This window comes from Hippichthys cyanospilos, chromosome 18, assembly GCF_059441005.1.
Source record: "Hippichthys cyanospilos isolate Australia breed blue-spotted pipefish chromosome 18, RoL_Hcya_1.0, whole genome shotgun sequence".
Lineage (NCBI taxonomy): Eukaryota > Metazoa > Chordata > Actinopteri > Syngnathiformes > Syngnathidae > Hippichthys > Hippichthys cyanospilos.
The window spans coordinates 755,960-769,641 of record NC_142386.1 but is presented as its reverse complement, the minus strand read 5'-3'; the positions used below and the strand labels follow the sequence as shown (position 1 = coordinate 769,641).

At 47.2% G+C, this 13,682-nt stretch overlaps 2 protein-coding genes across 3 annotated transcripts in view; one reads left to right on the top strand and one right to left on the bottom strand.

The window, feature by feature from the left end:
• Positions 1-77: 77 nt before the first annotated feature.
• On the bottom strand, positions 78-7,842 carry dtx2 (deltex 2, E3 ubiquitin ligase). 2 transcript variants are annotated; one of them, XM_088440352.1, is made up of 9 exons: positions 7,257-7,842; positions 5,587-6,232; positions 4,024-4,082; positions 2,658-2,900; positions 2,199-2,266; positions 1,938-2,117; positions 1,428-1,589; positions 1,260-1,349; positions 78-816 (listed from the first exon to the last, which is right to left on the bottom strand). In XM_088440352.1, exons 1-9 carry the CDS (start codon positions 7,552-7,554, stop codon positions 577-579), a joined length of 1,986 nt encoding a protein of 661 aa, XP_088296478.1. In that variant the 5' UTR covers positions 7,555-7,842; the 3' UTR covers positions 78-576. The 2 variants fall into 2 exon arrangements, with proteins under 2 accessions (XP_088296478.1, XP_088296479.1); XM_088440353.1 differs by lacking the exon at positions 2,658-2,900.
• Positions 7,843-11,062: 3,220 nt separating this feature from the next.
• The window catches only part of tmem132e (transmembrane protein 132E), a 190,020-nt gene continuing 187,400 nt past the window's right edge, over positions 11,063-13,682 (top strand). Inside the window, exon 1 of the mRNA XM_088441046.1 lies at positions 11,063-11,840. Within this exon, the coding sequence (XP_088297172.1) occupies positions 11,774-11,840 (67 nt within the window). The 5' untranslated portion in view covers positions 11,063-11,773. The remainder of the gene's footprint in view (positions 11,841-13,682) is intronic.

The window sequence follows — 13,682 nt, the reverse complement described above, 5'->3', positions numbered from 1 at the left end:
TTAGCAAAAGAGAACATACGGCCAGTCCGCTGTGAGACGGTGCAGGATTCAATTAGAACACTAAAGGATACCAAGTGTTAAAGTGTCTTTACGCAGTTTTATTCATTTTTCTCACTAAGTAATTAACATGGCATTGCTACGCTTTCAAATGCATAACTTCTTCCCGACATTTTTTTTGAATGGTTTTTAAAACCGGAGTTCTCTGCGCCATCACAACTAAAGTGCTTAATTGAGATTTGAAGTGCTGGTACCGTCATGGCAACCGAGCAGGAAATCTGGGGCTGGAGACAATGTGGATTAAGCTAGAAATTAAGAATATATATATTAGCAACAACAACAAACAAAAAAAAAAATACGGGAACGTAGTTGCATCAGAACGGTAGCAGAAGGCGAGCGTTCACTTTCACACGTTTGCGGCCTCCGTCGACGACTTCTGAAAGTAGGCGAGTTGCCAGGTTCCGATCCTCGATCCTCGATCCCCGATCCCCGATCCCCGATCCCGGTCCCGCGCGGCGGCGTTGATCCCGATTCCTTTCCGGTCAGGTGATCCGACGTCCGTGGGCGGCGGCCGGTCGTTTAGCCGCTGCGGCCGGGGGCCTTCAGGCAGTCCTCGGTCACGCCCTGAGAGGCCAGCTCCGACAGGACGTTGTCCAGGTAGTTGGGGTCCGGGAAGCCGTGTCCCGACAGGTTGGACATCATCTCCGTCTTGTGGTGGATGCCGTTCCACACCACCGTGTCGGGCTCGCCGGTGGTGCTGGATGTGCCCACCGTGAAGATCAGGCGGCGCATCCACGCCACCTTCAGCAGCTCCAGAACCTGCAGACCAAAGAAAGACGGACGGACGGGACAAGCTGAGGACTTGGTCGTGGAATGGCACTTTCTGTCAGGTGGGTAAGCCAAAACTGATGATATAAGAGATTTTTTTTTTGATCTTTGCATGTGAAAAATTCCCAAAATTATGTTGCAACAATTAGCTTTCAGCAAACGAAAAAAAATTGACAGAGACAAATTGTAATCAATAAGGGATTTGTAGATGATGCGCACCAATTAAAAGAAAAAAAAGAAATGAGCAATAGTGTCCCCTGGTGGCCAGAATGCTAAATGCGGCGGATTTTCCCATTTTTATCCATGGAAATTGGAAAGCCGTTACTGCGGCGTGAGTTGAAAGTAGCACTTTAAGATTATTGTAACATGCTAGTTTGTTATTATGACGTTAGCAGAGCGGGGAGATGAAACGCTGCTCCGCGGCGGTCGCGTACCTTCCTGCCTTTGTCGCTGTCGGGCAGGAAGCAGAAGCGGGGGAATCCCCGGCAGGTGAAGGGCTGTCCCGGGTTGGGATGCTCGGGACCCTGCGGCGCACGGGCAAAAGCGGCGGGCGGACGTTAGCGCTCGCCCGTTTCGCCTGCCGGCCAAAGGCGCGGCCCGACCTGAATCCCGGGCGGGATGCTGTAAATGATCTGGATGGTGCCGCAGTCCGGGTGTCCGGGCAGCGCTTGGGGGATGCTGTAAATCTCCATCTTGCCTTTGGGCTGCGTGCCCGTCTTTTCGCCGTAGATGGTCTTACAAGAGGGGCACTGGAGGCTGCCGTCCTGCGGACATCAAAGACGCTTTTCAACTTGATCGCGCTCAGGGGAAAAAAATTGCGGTGCGCCTATAAATATTCAAAGCTATTTAAAAAAAAAAAACAGAAAACCTAATGGATCCTATTCAACCACCGAAACAAAAAAAACCTTTCAAATGCTTACAGGTTTTGTACAGAGCACAGCTTAGTCTGAAACTGAAAACAAAAACCTTACAAGTGCCTGAAATAAAAAAAAACAAAAGTCAATCCTTATTCTAACTCAAAACAATAATAATAATACATGTATTTTTCTATTGCGTAACGGCTATTTTTCTGTGAAGCATGCGAGCGGTATACAAATGCTAACGTTTGCTACCTTGGTCCCATTGTTGTACATGGCCAGCATGCAGAGCATGTGCAGGGTGTGCCCGCACTTGACAAACTTCCCCACGGCGTCCGGCGGGATGCCCTGAGCCGCCTCCTCCGCCGCGGCCGGCGCGGGCTGCGCCTCGTAGCCGGAGGGGTTGGAAAGCTGATCCATGCAGATGATGCAGTCCTGGCGGGGACGCGGCGGGACGGGAGATGTCGCCAAAAGAAAAAAAGAAAAAGCAAATGCAGGACGTGGAGTGGGCGTTACCTCGTCCGGGACGCCGGGTACCACCTCCATGTAGCGCCGGATAACTTCCTCGGCTCTCTGAGCGGAAGCTGGAGAAACAAAAAACACAATTTTCCCTTCTTTTGGCAGCAAGGAAAAGGAAGTTGGCGCGCGCGCTCAACACATTCAGAGATGAGAAATGAGGCAGGATGGAAAAGAAAAAAAAAAAAATCCATGGTTATTCACTACGTCCTAAGCCTATGGCTGCAACGGACTTTTTTTCTATGTGGTCCCCAATCAGGTTTTTGTTTCCGCCGCTTAAGACAAGCAGGAAATACAAGATGTTTCACCATGCCCGATGAGCGTGCAAATCTGATGGGTGGGACGGCAACCAGAAGCACCAGACAAAACGCGGGGGATGGGAGACGGAAAGATGAGGAGCGACGCAAGGGACGGGTCGCTCGTGCGAGCGAGGGCGGCGTGGCGTGGCTTGGTAGCTACCTCTCCTGTGCTGCCTCTTGGCTCTCTTAAGCGAACCGCCGCTGCCGCTGCTGCCGCTGCCGCCGCCGCCGGGGGGCTTGCTGGGCCGGACGGCCGGGGGCAACTGGACGGGACGCGGCGGCGGCGGCGGGAGCGAGAATTGCTGCGGCGCCAGGTGCCGGTGCGGCGGAGGCTGCGGGAGGGGGGCGGCGGCGGTGAAGCGCACGCCCAGTCCGACCGCCGACATCAAAATGGAGGCCATGCCTGGAGCGGGGCGGGGGCGGAGTTTGAGGCGGGGCGGGGAGCGACCGGGGCGGGGCAAAGCAGGCGAGGTGCGGGAGCAGGAAGGAACAAATGAAAAAAATAAAAACGTATGAGATGGAGCTGCGACCCGTCTTCTCCAAAATTATCGGCCAATTATTTTCATTTTCTTTGACCTTTAGGTAGCCTATCCGTTTACGGCGATTGCATATGACCCACACTGCCGTCATTATTTGGTACACATACATCTACGTAGACTTAATGACCAAAAATTTCAGACTCTAAGCGTCTACTTTTTTCTCACGCTTTGAACCTTGCAAAATCCAGTGTGGCATGTCTGCCACCAGGGGGCAATCTCCTGTTAAGCAAAAGGAACACATTCTGATGCCATCAAAGTATTGATTTTGCGTTTCAACTTGCCACCGGTGGGCACGCCTAACTCTTTCAGTGCCAAACGTTATCGGAAAAAGTAAACGTCGGGAGGGCCGGTGTATTTAGCATTTTCACTCACCTTTCAGGGCCGACAGAATTTCGTGTGCTATGTCTATGAAAATACGGGTGCTGCCATTGAAAGATTGACTTCCGTTCTTCAGTTAGACTTGCATGTAGGTAACACTGCCATTCAACCGTCACAGTTAGCATTACAGTGCTCGATTGGCTCATATTAGGTAAGCATTAGTCAAGTGTGTCAGCTCCTCTCCATAAAAACAAAAAACGTATTTGACCAGAATTGTATGAATTATTTTTGTTATCACTATTTAAAAGACGACAATTCTCGTCAATAGCGCTGTATGGGATAACAGTAAACGCAATCAGGTCACATTATGTTGTTTTGGTGCAGTATTCCAACAACCCGAGCGTGTCTGTATGTCGTTTAAGTATTTTAGGACTAAATAATATATGTATGTTTCTATGCAGTTTTAAAAAATTAATTGTTCCAGATGAGCTAAGTCTTAAACTTTGAGTTGGGGGGGGTCTTGACAAGACTCAAGCAAGGAGAGAGTAGATGCACACGCATTTTAAATCACCCAGCATTAGAAAAAAGAAAAAACAAGCGGAGCGCAGTGTGTTGGAGGAGGGCGGCGGAGCTAGCCCGTGTCGACAGGAAGCGTTTGGAGGGCTTTACCTGCCAGGGCCGAGCTGACGCTAGTGGATCCGTTGAGCTGAACAGGGATGGAAGGAACGCTGGCAGAGGGTGGGGGAAGAAGAAGAAGAAGAAAAAAAAAAGACACACTCGGTCAGCAAATCTGTGCACTTAGAAAAATAAATAAAAAGTGTTTCCTTCTCTTCCCAAACAGATTTGCTACCTGTGGAGGTTTTGGACTTCCACCATGTTAAATAACAAACAAAGGATGACTTGGCACCCGGCCGGGGACACGAGCAGAAAAGGCTTCAGCCGCGGTAATAAAAGTGTCGCGCCAAGGACGACATGGGGCTTTCCTGTGAGGACCACCACCACGGCGCCCGGCGAGAGCAAGTGTGAGTGACGAGCATGTTAATGAGTACTCGTTAAAGCAAAGCCTCTTCCGGCTTGTCAGGAACGCAGACTATTCCGCCGATTGCTTGGATATCTCACAATTTATTTGATGGTTAATGAGCGCACTAAATTATGAGACGCGCTAAACCCTCTTTACAACAAGCAATTGAAGCTTTTTTTTTTTTTTTTATGTTACTGCTAATCTCGATGTACTAACTAGTCCAGCAGTTCTCAAACATTTTACACAACCTCCAAAACTACTTGAGCCCCTGCCATCATCAAATTTAGGACTGGACTGCGTTCCTCCTTGTCAATATTGCGATTAACTACAATCAATTATCAAATTTAAAATGATACAAATGTTTTGGCATTTTAGGTTGGTCCTGCACAAAAAAAAAAACACGTCCAATAAGCAAAGTAAAAAGCAATTCATATGAGTTTCTAAATGCATGAACTTGCAGTCTTTTAACCGTCTTTAGAAAAGGTTACCTAATAAGGAAAGCAAAACAAATAATTATGTTAGATCAATTAATTTGCTTATTTTGTCAACTAAACGAATGGTGAAACAATTCAAAAAATGAAATATTGTCATTTTTATTCTATACTGTATTTAAAAATAAGACTTTTTTTCTAATAAACAGTGCAAAAGCAAGTATTTTATGATTTAGTAAATAGTTTGGACTCCTATGCAAAAATGTTTGGTTTCCAAAGTAACAGCAGATGTTTTCAAGTATTTTATTTCTGTTCAGGCATCCATCCGCTTTAGTAATCGCTAATCCTCGAAGGGTGTCAGGCACGCCGGAGCCTCTCCCAGCGAGCGTTCAGCTGGGTACACCCTCAACTGATTACCGGAAACTAAAGACGTAGCTCTCAGTCTCAAGGTTGCGGCGATCCTTGATTTAGAGTGTCCGATAGACCTGCCGTGAGAAATTTTCCAATGTGGGAGGAAAGCGGTAAAAACGGGCGAGGGAAGAACACGCTAACTCCACACGGGGCAAAGGGGCCGCCCTATTTCCATTCAACACAAAGTCCGCTCTCGTGGAGGACTAACCAATAACCCCTGTTGATTCTGAGCATTTGGCCAACGACTCAACTACCAAAAATCATCCATTTGCTGTCGACGAATCATCGCACCTCCGCTAACAAGCGAACACAGAAGTCAGGGATACCATTGAAAAAAAAGCCAAGCGGAAGAACGGAGTGGACGCTAACCTGAGGCCGTTCGAACCGGAGGAGCCGCCGAGAAGGGGAGCGGCGAGTTGGCCGGCGGATGGCGGCGGAGGCCAGGGGGCGCCCCAAGACATCCCTCCGACGGACAGGGGCCTGCGGGGGTACGGGGAGTAGACGGAGGCGGGGTGCGCCGCCAGCGCCCTGCCCGCCCCCTGCAGGCCGGGCCGGTTCAGGCCGCCCGACGAGAAGGAATGGCGGGAACGGCTGGGCATGGGTCCGCTGGCCGCGTGGCTAAGACACTGCTGGCAGGAGCAGGCCGGGCCCCCCGAAGAGGAGGACGAGGAGGAAGGGGGGGCGGCGGAAGGGAGCGCCGAGGGCCCCGAGGGGATGGCCGGGGGCCCGAAGGAGGCCAGCGGGTAGGGCAGGTTGCACTGGCGGCGCACCTGACGGCGGAAGCCCGTCGACTTGTTGACTTGGGCCAGGGAGGTGAGGTCCACGATGTAGTTGTGGCCGTGCGGGCCCAGGTCGGCCGTGCCCTGTCGGGCCTGGTAGCTGTGCTCCAGGAGGATGGACGTGCGCGTCTCGTATGGCGTCCAGCCGCCCTCGTCGTTGGCCCACTCCCAGTACACGCCGCTGCCCAGGCCCGACGACTGGGCGAACAGCGAGCGACGCACCGGCCGGGTCTTCCCTGGAAAACATCAAACATGCCACGGACGTTCACCCGGACCCATGACCATTGTTCTTTCGCATCGATAATGCAAAGGCTCGAAGAGGAGGCCGGTTGAGTTGTCTGGTCGTCTCTTTGTTCGGGTCGGCACTTATCTTCTTTCAAGAACTTTTTTTTTTCCACTTGGTTCTCGCTAAGTCAAAAGCTTGCTTCATCGCGCCCGGCAGCGAGACTTCATTGCAAATTTCTTTTGCTGACTTGAAGCGCGTGCATGTGCATAAACTTGCTCAAGCACATACAGTTAACGTCCAATGCATTATAGAAGAGCTGAAGGCACTTTCATAATGGCTTTATTGGATTTGGCCCTTGTTGCTATCATGAATTTCACATGTCAAAAACACACTTTTTTTTTTTATTGGCCACATTCATGCCTTTCTCCTAAAGCGATCACATTTCAAAATTGTCTTTCAATATATTAAGGTTTGCAATATAATATGTGGCGTTAAACAACCTGAGTATTAAAAGCAATGTGGCCAAATTAAAACCTGTTAACCTTTGACCTGAACAATCTTTAGATTTGGGGGGAAAATGAGAGTGGAAAAATGACTTTTGGACACGAGAGACTTTTGGAAACGAGAGTGCTTCAAAACAAGCTGAACATCTTACTTGAATATTATTATTTTTTAAATGCAGTATTGACCAAATCGCGTTTTTACAGCCCATCGGACACGATGGTCCCGCCCCCCATTTTTTTTTTAAGTTTGATCGTTAAATTCTCGCAATTTTAACGGACACAAACTCAACAGCAGAAACGTACGAGTCGATACTCTCAACACCTAAGGACGAGGATCTTGTCAAAACAACGCTTCTAAACAAATATCACTTCCTGTCTGGCTTATCCGGTTAATCGGGCGGAGCGGCGATGTCAACATTCCGATGACAACACAAGCGCGTCCGTAAACAAGGCTAACGTGCTAAGTTGCTTAGCGGGGCCTTCACAAAATAATGTACGCGTGTGACATTTTGAGATGTTTGGAGAACGCACCGGTGTCCTGTCTGAACTGCTTCAGGCTGGCCACATCGATGAGATAGGGCGCCAGGCCGGGGTCCGACTGTCCAAGGCAGATGGTGGCGGTGCCGGGTGCGCCGCCCCGATGGCCCCGCGGGGACAGGCAGCGCTCGATGTAGGCGCTCACTTGGCCGCTGTAAGGCCGCCAGTGGCCCATGTCGTCTTGCCATTCCCACACTGCGATCATGGGTTGCGACTGGCCGGACGACGGGGACGGGACGGGGGCCGCCGTCGCCGCCGAGGGCCCGCTACGGGAGCCGGATACAATCGCCATAATCGATCGGCCCCGCTTCAGTAGCTAGATGCTAACGTCACTGTGGAGCCTCGACGAAGAAAGGCTAGGCTAACGCTAGGCTAGCTAGGCTCGTTGAAGAACGCCATGACGAACGCGTTAATATCTCATCTACGACACTTAACACAACATTTGCCACGTTAGTATAATACTCAAATTCATATTTCACCCCAAAAACTGCGAATCATCCAGTGAGGGGGAGAGAATGGTAAACGCTGTCAGTTTTTTTTTTGTGACAGCGTTGCCAGGGTGCTTTCCTCTCGTCTCACTGCTGCCTTTGGAAACTCGAAAAATCGAATTTCCTTTTCATTGGAAGGCTGTTTAACGTCACAATTATTAACACAGACACGTATCCCGAAAAACAAATATTCACAGAAAATAGTCCTTTTTTTAATTCACATTTAAGTTTATTCTTAAATTGTATGGAAAGATAAACAATGGAACGGATGATGTATTCGCCAACAATTTCAACTGAATTATTTCTAATCGTACTTGAATGCACCATCTTCTTCTTCTCTGGTAACAAACATCGCCATTGTCCAAGCTCATTTTGAATAGGTCACTCGTTGCTGCCCTCGGCTGGCAGTAAGTAGGTGTGAAACAACTGATGGCTTGCGAGGTGACGTTTTCTGTTACGTTTATAAATACAATACTTCAAAATCCATTTATTTTCTGAAAAAAAATGCATGCGATATTCTGGAAAGTAAAATACAGTAATTCATAATGCCGTGAGATGTATTAAAATAAGAAAATAAAATACCAAGATGCATTATTTAAATGTAAAATTGAACACGGGGCCCAAGGGGGACGAAGAATGTGAGGAGTGCCCGCAGGTGGGCCAGCCGACAGGCACACCTGCACCTACGGAAGCGTTGAGCAGTGTTACACAGCGGCGCATTGAGCAAGGGCACAGGTGGCGCAAGATGAGCAACCGCGAAAAGATGCGAGATGAAAGGAGAGGGGAAAATAGATGCCTGTTAACATACCCGCAGAACACCTTTCATGAGTTCCTATCAGCGCATGAATGGCATGAATGTGGCGCTTACATCTTTCCACTTTTTTGTATGTGACCCTCAAAGGAAAACGTTTGGACACAGTGTAGGAGGGTTCAATTTTCTATTTCAATGCTCCTAAGTCAAATTGTAAATGACTAATTGGAGACTTAGTGGCAAATATCAATCCATTTTTAGATGCGAGTCACAATATTAGTTGTCAAAATTCAAGGAGAATATGTATTAAGAGTCTGTGGATTTTATTGTTGTTAAAGCGTCTACTATCGCATTTGTTTTTCACTGAAAAGAGTCACAGTCGTTTATGAAGGGCGAGGTGTTTATTATGAGTAGTATTGGTGACTTTTTTTCCTCACTGAAGTGTCTATTCAAGGCCCAACTCTTATTAAGTGAAAGCGTAGGATATTAGTTTGAGGGATTACCGAGCGACTATTATAGGTTAAGGCATTTAGTGGATGTAGTCATTTCTCACAACCCCTTTGCTGCTGTGTTTAATTGCCTGTTAATGCCTTCATGCTTAAATGAAAAACAAATTATGTACAACAGCTGTCTGCATAGTTATTTTATTTTTTTTTATCCATTTTTGATGAGGCACGCTGTCGCCTGGCAAGAGCGCCGCCTGCAAGCGGCGAACAATTACAAATCGAAACGACTGAGCGCGGCGTTAATTGCGTGACTTGTGGGCGGCAGCGAATGCCGGTGAGTCGGAAATAAAACGCAGAAGAACAGCAGATGCAAAAAGCAAACGGTTTGAACGCCACAATCGACGCCGCAGCTGTTAATTTCATTGCATTTCACTTCATTTCATTTACCTCAACGCCTCAAAGGCCGAGTCCATATGAGTACCCAATCACTGCACTTTGAAATAAGGTCCCGATGGTCGGTACGGGTACTCGGCCATCCATCCTAAGTATTTGCAATAATAATGGGGTGTGTTTGTCTGGAGCGGGGCGATGCTGCAGCCTCAGCCTGTCACGATGCGGCGTGAGTTACGGGGACACTAGCCAGGACGCGTTGTCCTTGTCTTGCGCAACACAGGATTTTGTTTTGTATTCAAGACTGGAAACATGACTAAAACCGCATCAACACACCAAGATTGCATTGGTATTTCGAAAGATAGTTTAGTTTCACTTTGCACTGGAATATTTCTTTGAATTCTATTGGTTATTTAGTCGCACTGACCGTGTTGTACCGTATTTGAGTGTTTTTTCATGAACGGTACAAATTTTTCTCTCAGTGAAAATCTTTAATCTTTCAATCTTTTCTCTTTAAATTGGTAAAACTATAAAAATACTTGGTTGAAGCCACATCTGACACCCCACTTCAACAAAAGCGGACAATTTTACTTGGACTTTTTGGACATACGTGTTTTTTTTGTTTGTTTGTTTGTTTTTCAAAATCCCAAATGAAAAGTTTTAAAAATTTGGTTGACTTTATTTTGTCGTTTCTGTTTGGGGGTGGGAGTCTGACTGCTACGTAGTTTACTCTTGTTTTAAGATTAAATTCAGACTCAAATTTTAATTGTTAATCTTAAACTCATTTAAGATGCAGTCAACTTCCTTTTACACGTGTACATCACAGCTGGATAGCCGTTAGCCTCAGCGTTAACCTCTTTAATTGCAGTTATTTGACTAAATTGACCCTAGATCAAAAAAGTGAAAAGAAAAAAAAAATAATTTCATCAGTACTACAGGAGTGCAATGCATTCATTATTAAAAATATTCGTGGCACAGCTCCAATCAATCAATGCGTCTTTCATCAATAGTGGGCTCACCACGTTCATTCAATAAAGGACAAGATTAGCTGGTTTGTGCACACCACTCACGGGATTGATTTTTTTCCTTTTACTTTTGGGTAGAGCGTCTCCGAGACGTCTTCAATTTCACCGTGCCTAATATGTGAAATTCCGGAACGTGCACGTCTGGTTTATAAAATAAGAGCAAACCTCTTCCCCAATGTCTGTGTGGTTTTTTGAATTAGGGTACAATTCTCAGTATTAGACAACAAAAAAAAGGAAAAGTATCATTGTGTTTTTTTTTTACGAATGTTACAGACATATGACGAAAAAAGTGTTAAAAGTACTCAGTTTAAACATGACTTTCTTCATTAACTTTGACTTTATTTTAGTCTGCATTTTGGAAAAAATATGACTTTCATAAGACAAGAACTCTGATATGTCTTTTTTTCTTGGAAGGAATACAAATTCGTAACAGTTTTTCCAGCAGACCAAATTCCAAAACATAGTCCATGAAACATGATAATAACACCTTCAAATCACTGCAAAAATGACAAAACCTTTAGTTACGATATTGTTGTAACTCGCTGTATCACCAAATTTGTAAAAGTTCTGAAGAGAGTTTGAAAAAGTCTCACATTGGATTGAGTTTTATTTTGACAGGGCTAGCCGGAAACACGTCGCGCGACAACTTTGGCGTCTTGGCGACTCGAAAGCAGCTGTCTTGTCAGTAAGGTGAGCACGTTCACTTTGAGAGCACTTGGACGCGGAACCGCCGGTTCATCTGCGTAAGGACGGCTCGGCCAGACGACCACCAGTCCGGGTGTCCATGAGCAAAAAGGCCGTTCGTTCCATGAAAGAACCGCCGGGACTTGATGGGACTCCGGTGACCGCGACGATGCTCCGCGCCGTCCGCCTCCACAGCCCCAAAGTAAAACGGGGATAAGCGGAGGAATAAAGTCGCCGCACTTGACTCCTCTTCTTTCCCGCCGGACAACGAGCCACGACAGTGAATCAGTCAACACCTGCCAGCTTTTTTTTTCCCTCCTCAATATGCATTTAAAGCCCAGCATCCTTCCTCGGAGGAAACCCGGGAAGAGTGAGTGACAGGTCGGTCACCGTGGTGCGGATACACCCGCTCCAAGGACCATTTTTTTATTTGGACAATTTCACCCCCTTTTAATTTCTTCAAGGCCGTCTTCGGCGTGGTAGACGACATTTTCTGTGCGATTTATGATTTTTGGGGTGTCGCTGTGGAACTTCCAGAGGGGGGGCCGCGAACGCTCTGTTTTGTCCGGGAGTGGACGCACATCGGCGGGGCTCCGGCCGGCGGAGCCTACAACCCCCCCTCTCTCCCCTCCCAACCCCCCCGCTTCGACCAGAACCATCCATCTCTCCGTCTGAAAGAAAGCAACTCATTCCGGGATTAAAACATCGAGCCGCTGGAAATTCGACCATGTCAAGTGCACGGGATTGTACGCGGACGCTCGTCGTCTACATGGTGGTGGAGGCGCTTTCATGTGGTGAGTCCCCCCCCCCCCCCCCCCCCCCCCACACACACACACACACACACTGCCCCCCCCCCCCCCCCCCCCCCCCCCCCCTTCCTGTGGGAATCACAATAGTGTTGCATACAAAAGTGACAGTGCCAAATTTGTGCAGCTGCAGAGGTAGCTGCTGTTCCTCCGATTGGTCACTCTGGGAGATAGACACGTTGCTTATGCTGTAATACTTTTTTTTTGATGGAGTGGGGAAACTATTCGATGACACCAAGCACATACGTTGGATAAACACTGGCGGTGTTATGTGAAAACTGTATCATTGTATCAATATCCCTGTTTTGATTTTCTACAGTCTTGGTCCCTTTTATACAAGAGATAATCCTCACAATTTGTCCCACATACGCCAATGGCTGCACAAAGATATTTCAGTGTGGATCAAAAAATATTGACTGCGTGGTTCAGACAAGATTGGTATAGGTAAGCGATATATACAGATGTCAAGTCTGGTATAGGTAGAAGGTATACACACATTTTAAGATTGCTATAGGATAGACAGATGTTGAGGTTGGTATAGGTTCACAGGTATACACGCAGGTATCAAGGTGTAGGTTCAAAGATATAGACACACATGTCAAGATTAGTGTAGGTGAGGGTATAGACAGCCTTTAGGTAATATACGTTTAGTGGTATACACACAGGTGTTCGCTGCTATAGCCAAGAGGTATAGACAGATGTCACGGTCGGTATAGGATCAGAGATATAGAAGCAAATGTCAAGACAAGTATTGTAAAGAGGTACAAACAGTGGCACAAACGCTACAGGTATAGAGTGACGTCAAGTGTGGTATATGTTTAGAGATATAGGCACGTCAAAATTAGTGGAGGTAAGAGGTACAGACGAATGTAAAAAATGGTCTCGTTTCATAGGTATACACACAGTTGTTAATATCGGTGAAGGTCTGGGGTATACCCTAGACACATGTCAAGTGTGGAATAGGGTCAAAGGTACTGACACGTCAAGGTTTTTATAGGTGAGAGGTCTAAACATATGTCAAGTGCGGTATAGGTATACACGCGCGATTTTTGAACTCGGAAGTCCGAGACAGGAAACGAGAGGACAGAAGCGAGAAACCCCCGGAACCGAAAATCCAAATGTGAGAAATGAGACGGAGTGTCATCAACAGCAATCTCCGCTTGGAAAAAATGGGTTTGACCCAAAAAGTTTGGTTTTGCCCTTTGAAAAAGTTTTCTTGGGACCCAGATATTTTGGAGTTTGAACCCACTGGCTTTGATTCTTTTATGGCACAAATGCGATTCCAAACGCGGCTCCCCTGCCTCCTCGCCTCTCCCCGTATAATTGGCTGCATAATGCGGTTTGCGTTTTGTGTATCCGCTGCGCAGTGTGCTCCCATTCAGGCATGGCTTCACAATCGCCCCTCTGTCTTACTCATTTTCTTGCCTCAATTTCATTACCGCACAAAAGAAACGCCTACGTGCGCACAAAAAAAAAAACACTCTCTCCTCAACAGTCGCTGTCTTGCTGCCTACACGCACACACACACACACACACACACACATGCGCACTGGCTGATCGGGACATCGTGGTCAGTGTTGTTAGCGCCACCTTGCTGAACAACCGCGCCACCGCTGTCAGGAATAATCGGCGTCAAGGTTTTGGCTCGTGTCCAACTGCCTCATAGTTTCCTGTGTTTGTTCCACAAAAGTTACAACATTTATATTTCACTTGAAAAAAACAAGATTACTTGGACTTTTTTTTCCTCTTTGTCTTAAGTATCGCCGGCCGGTATCTGCTGCCCCGTTAAGAACGCGATACCTTAAAATAAAGATATAGCTGTCAATCACA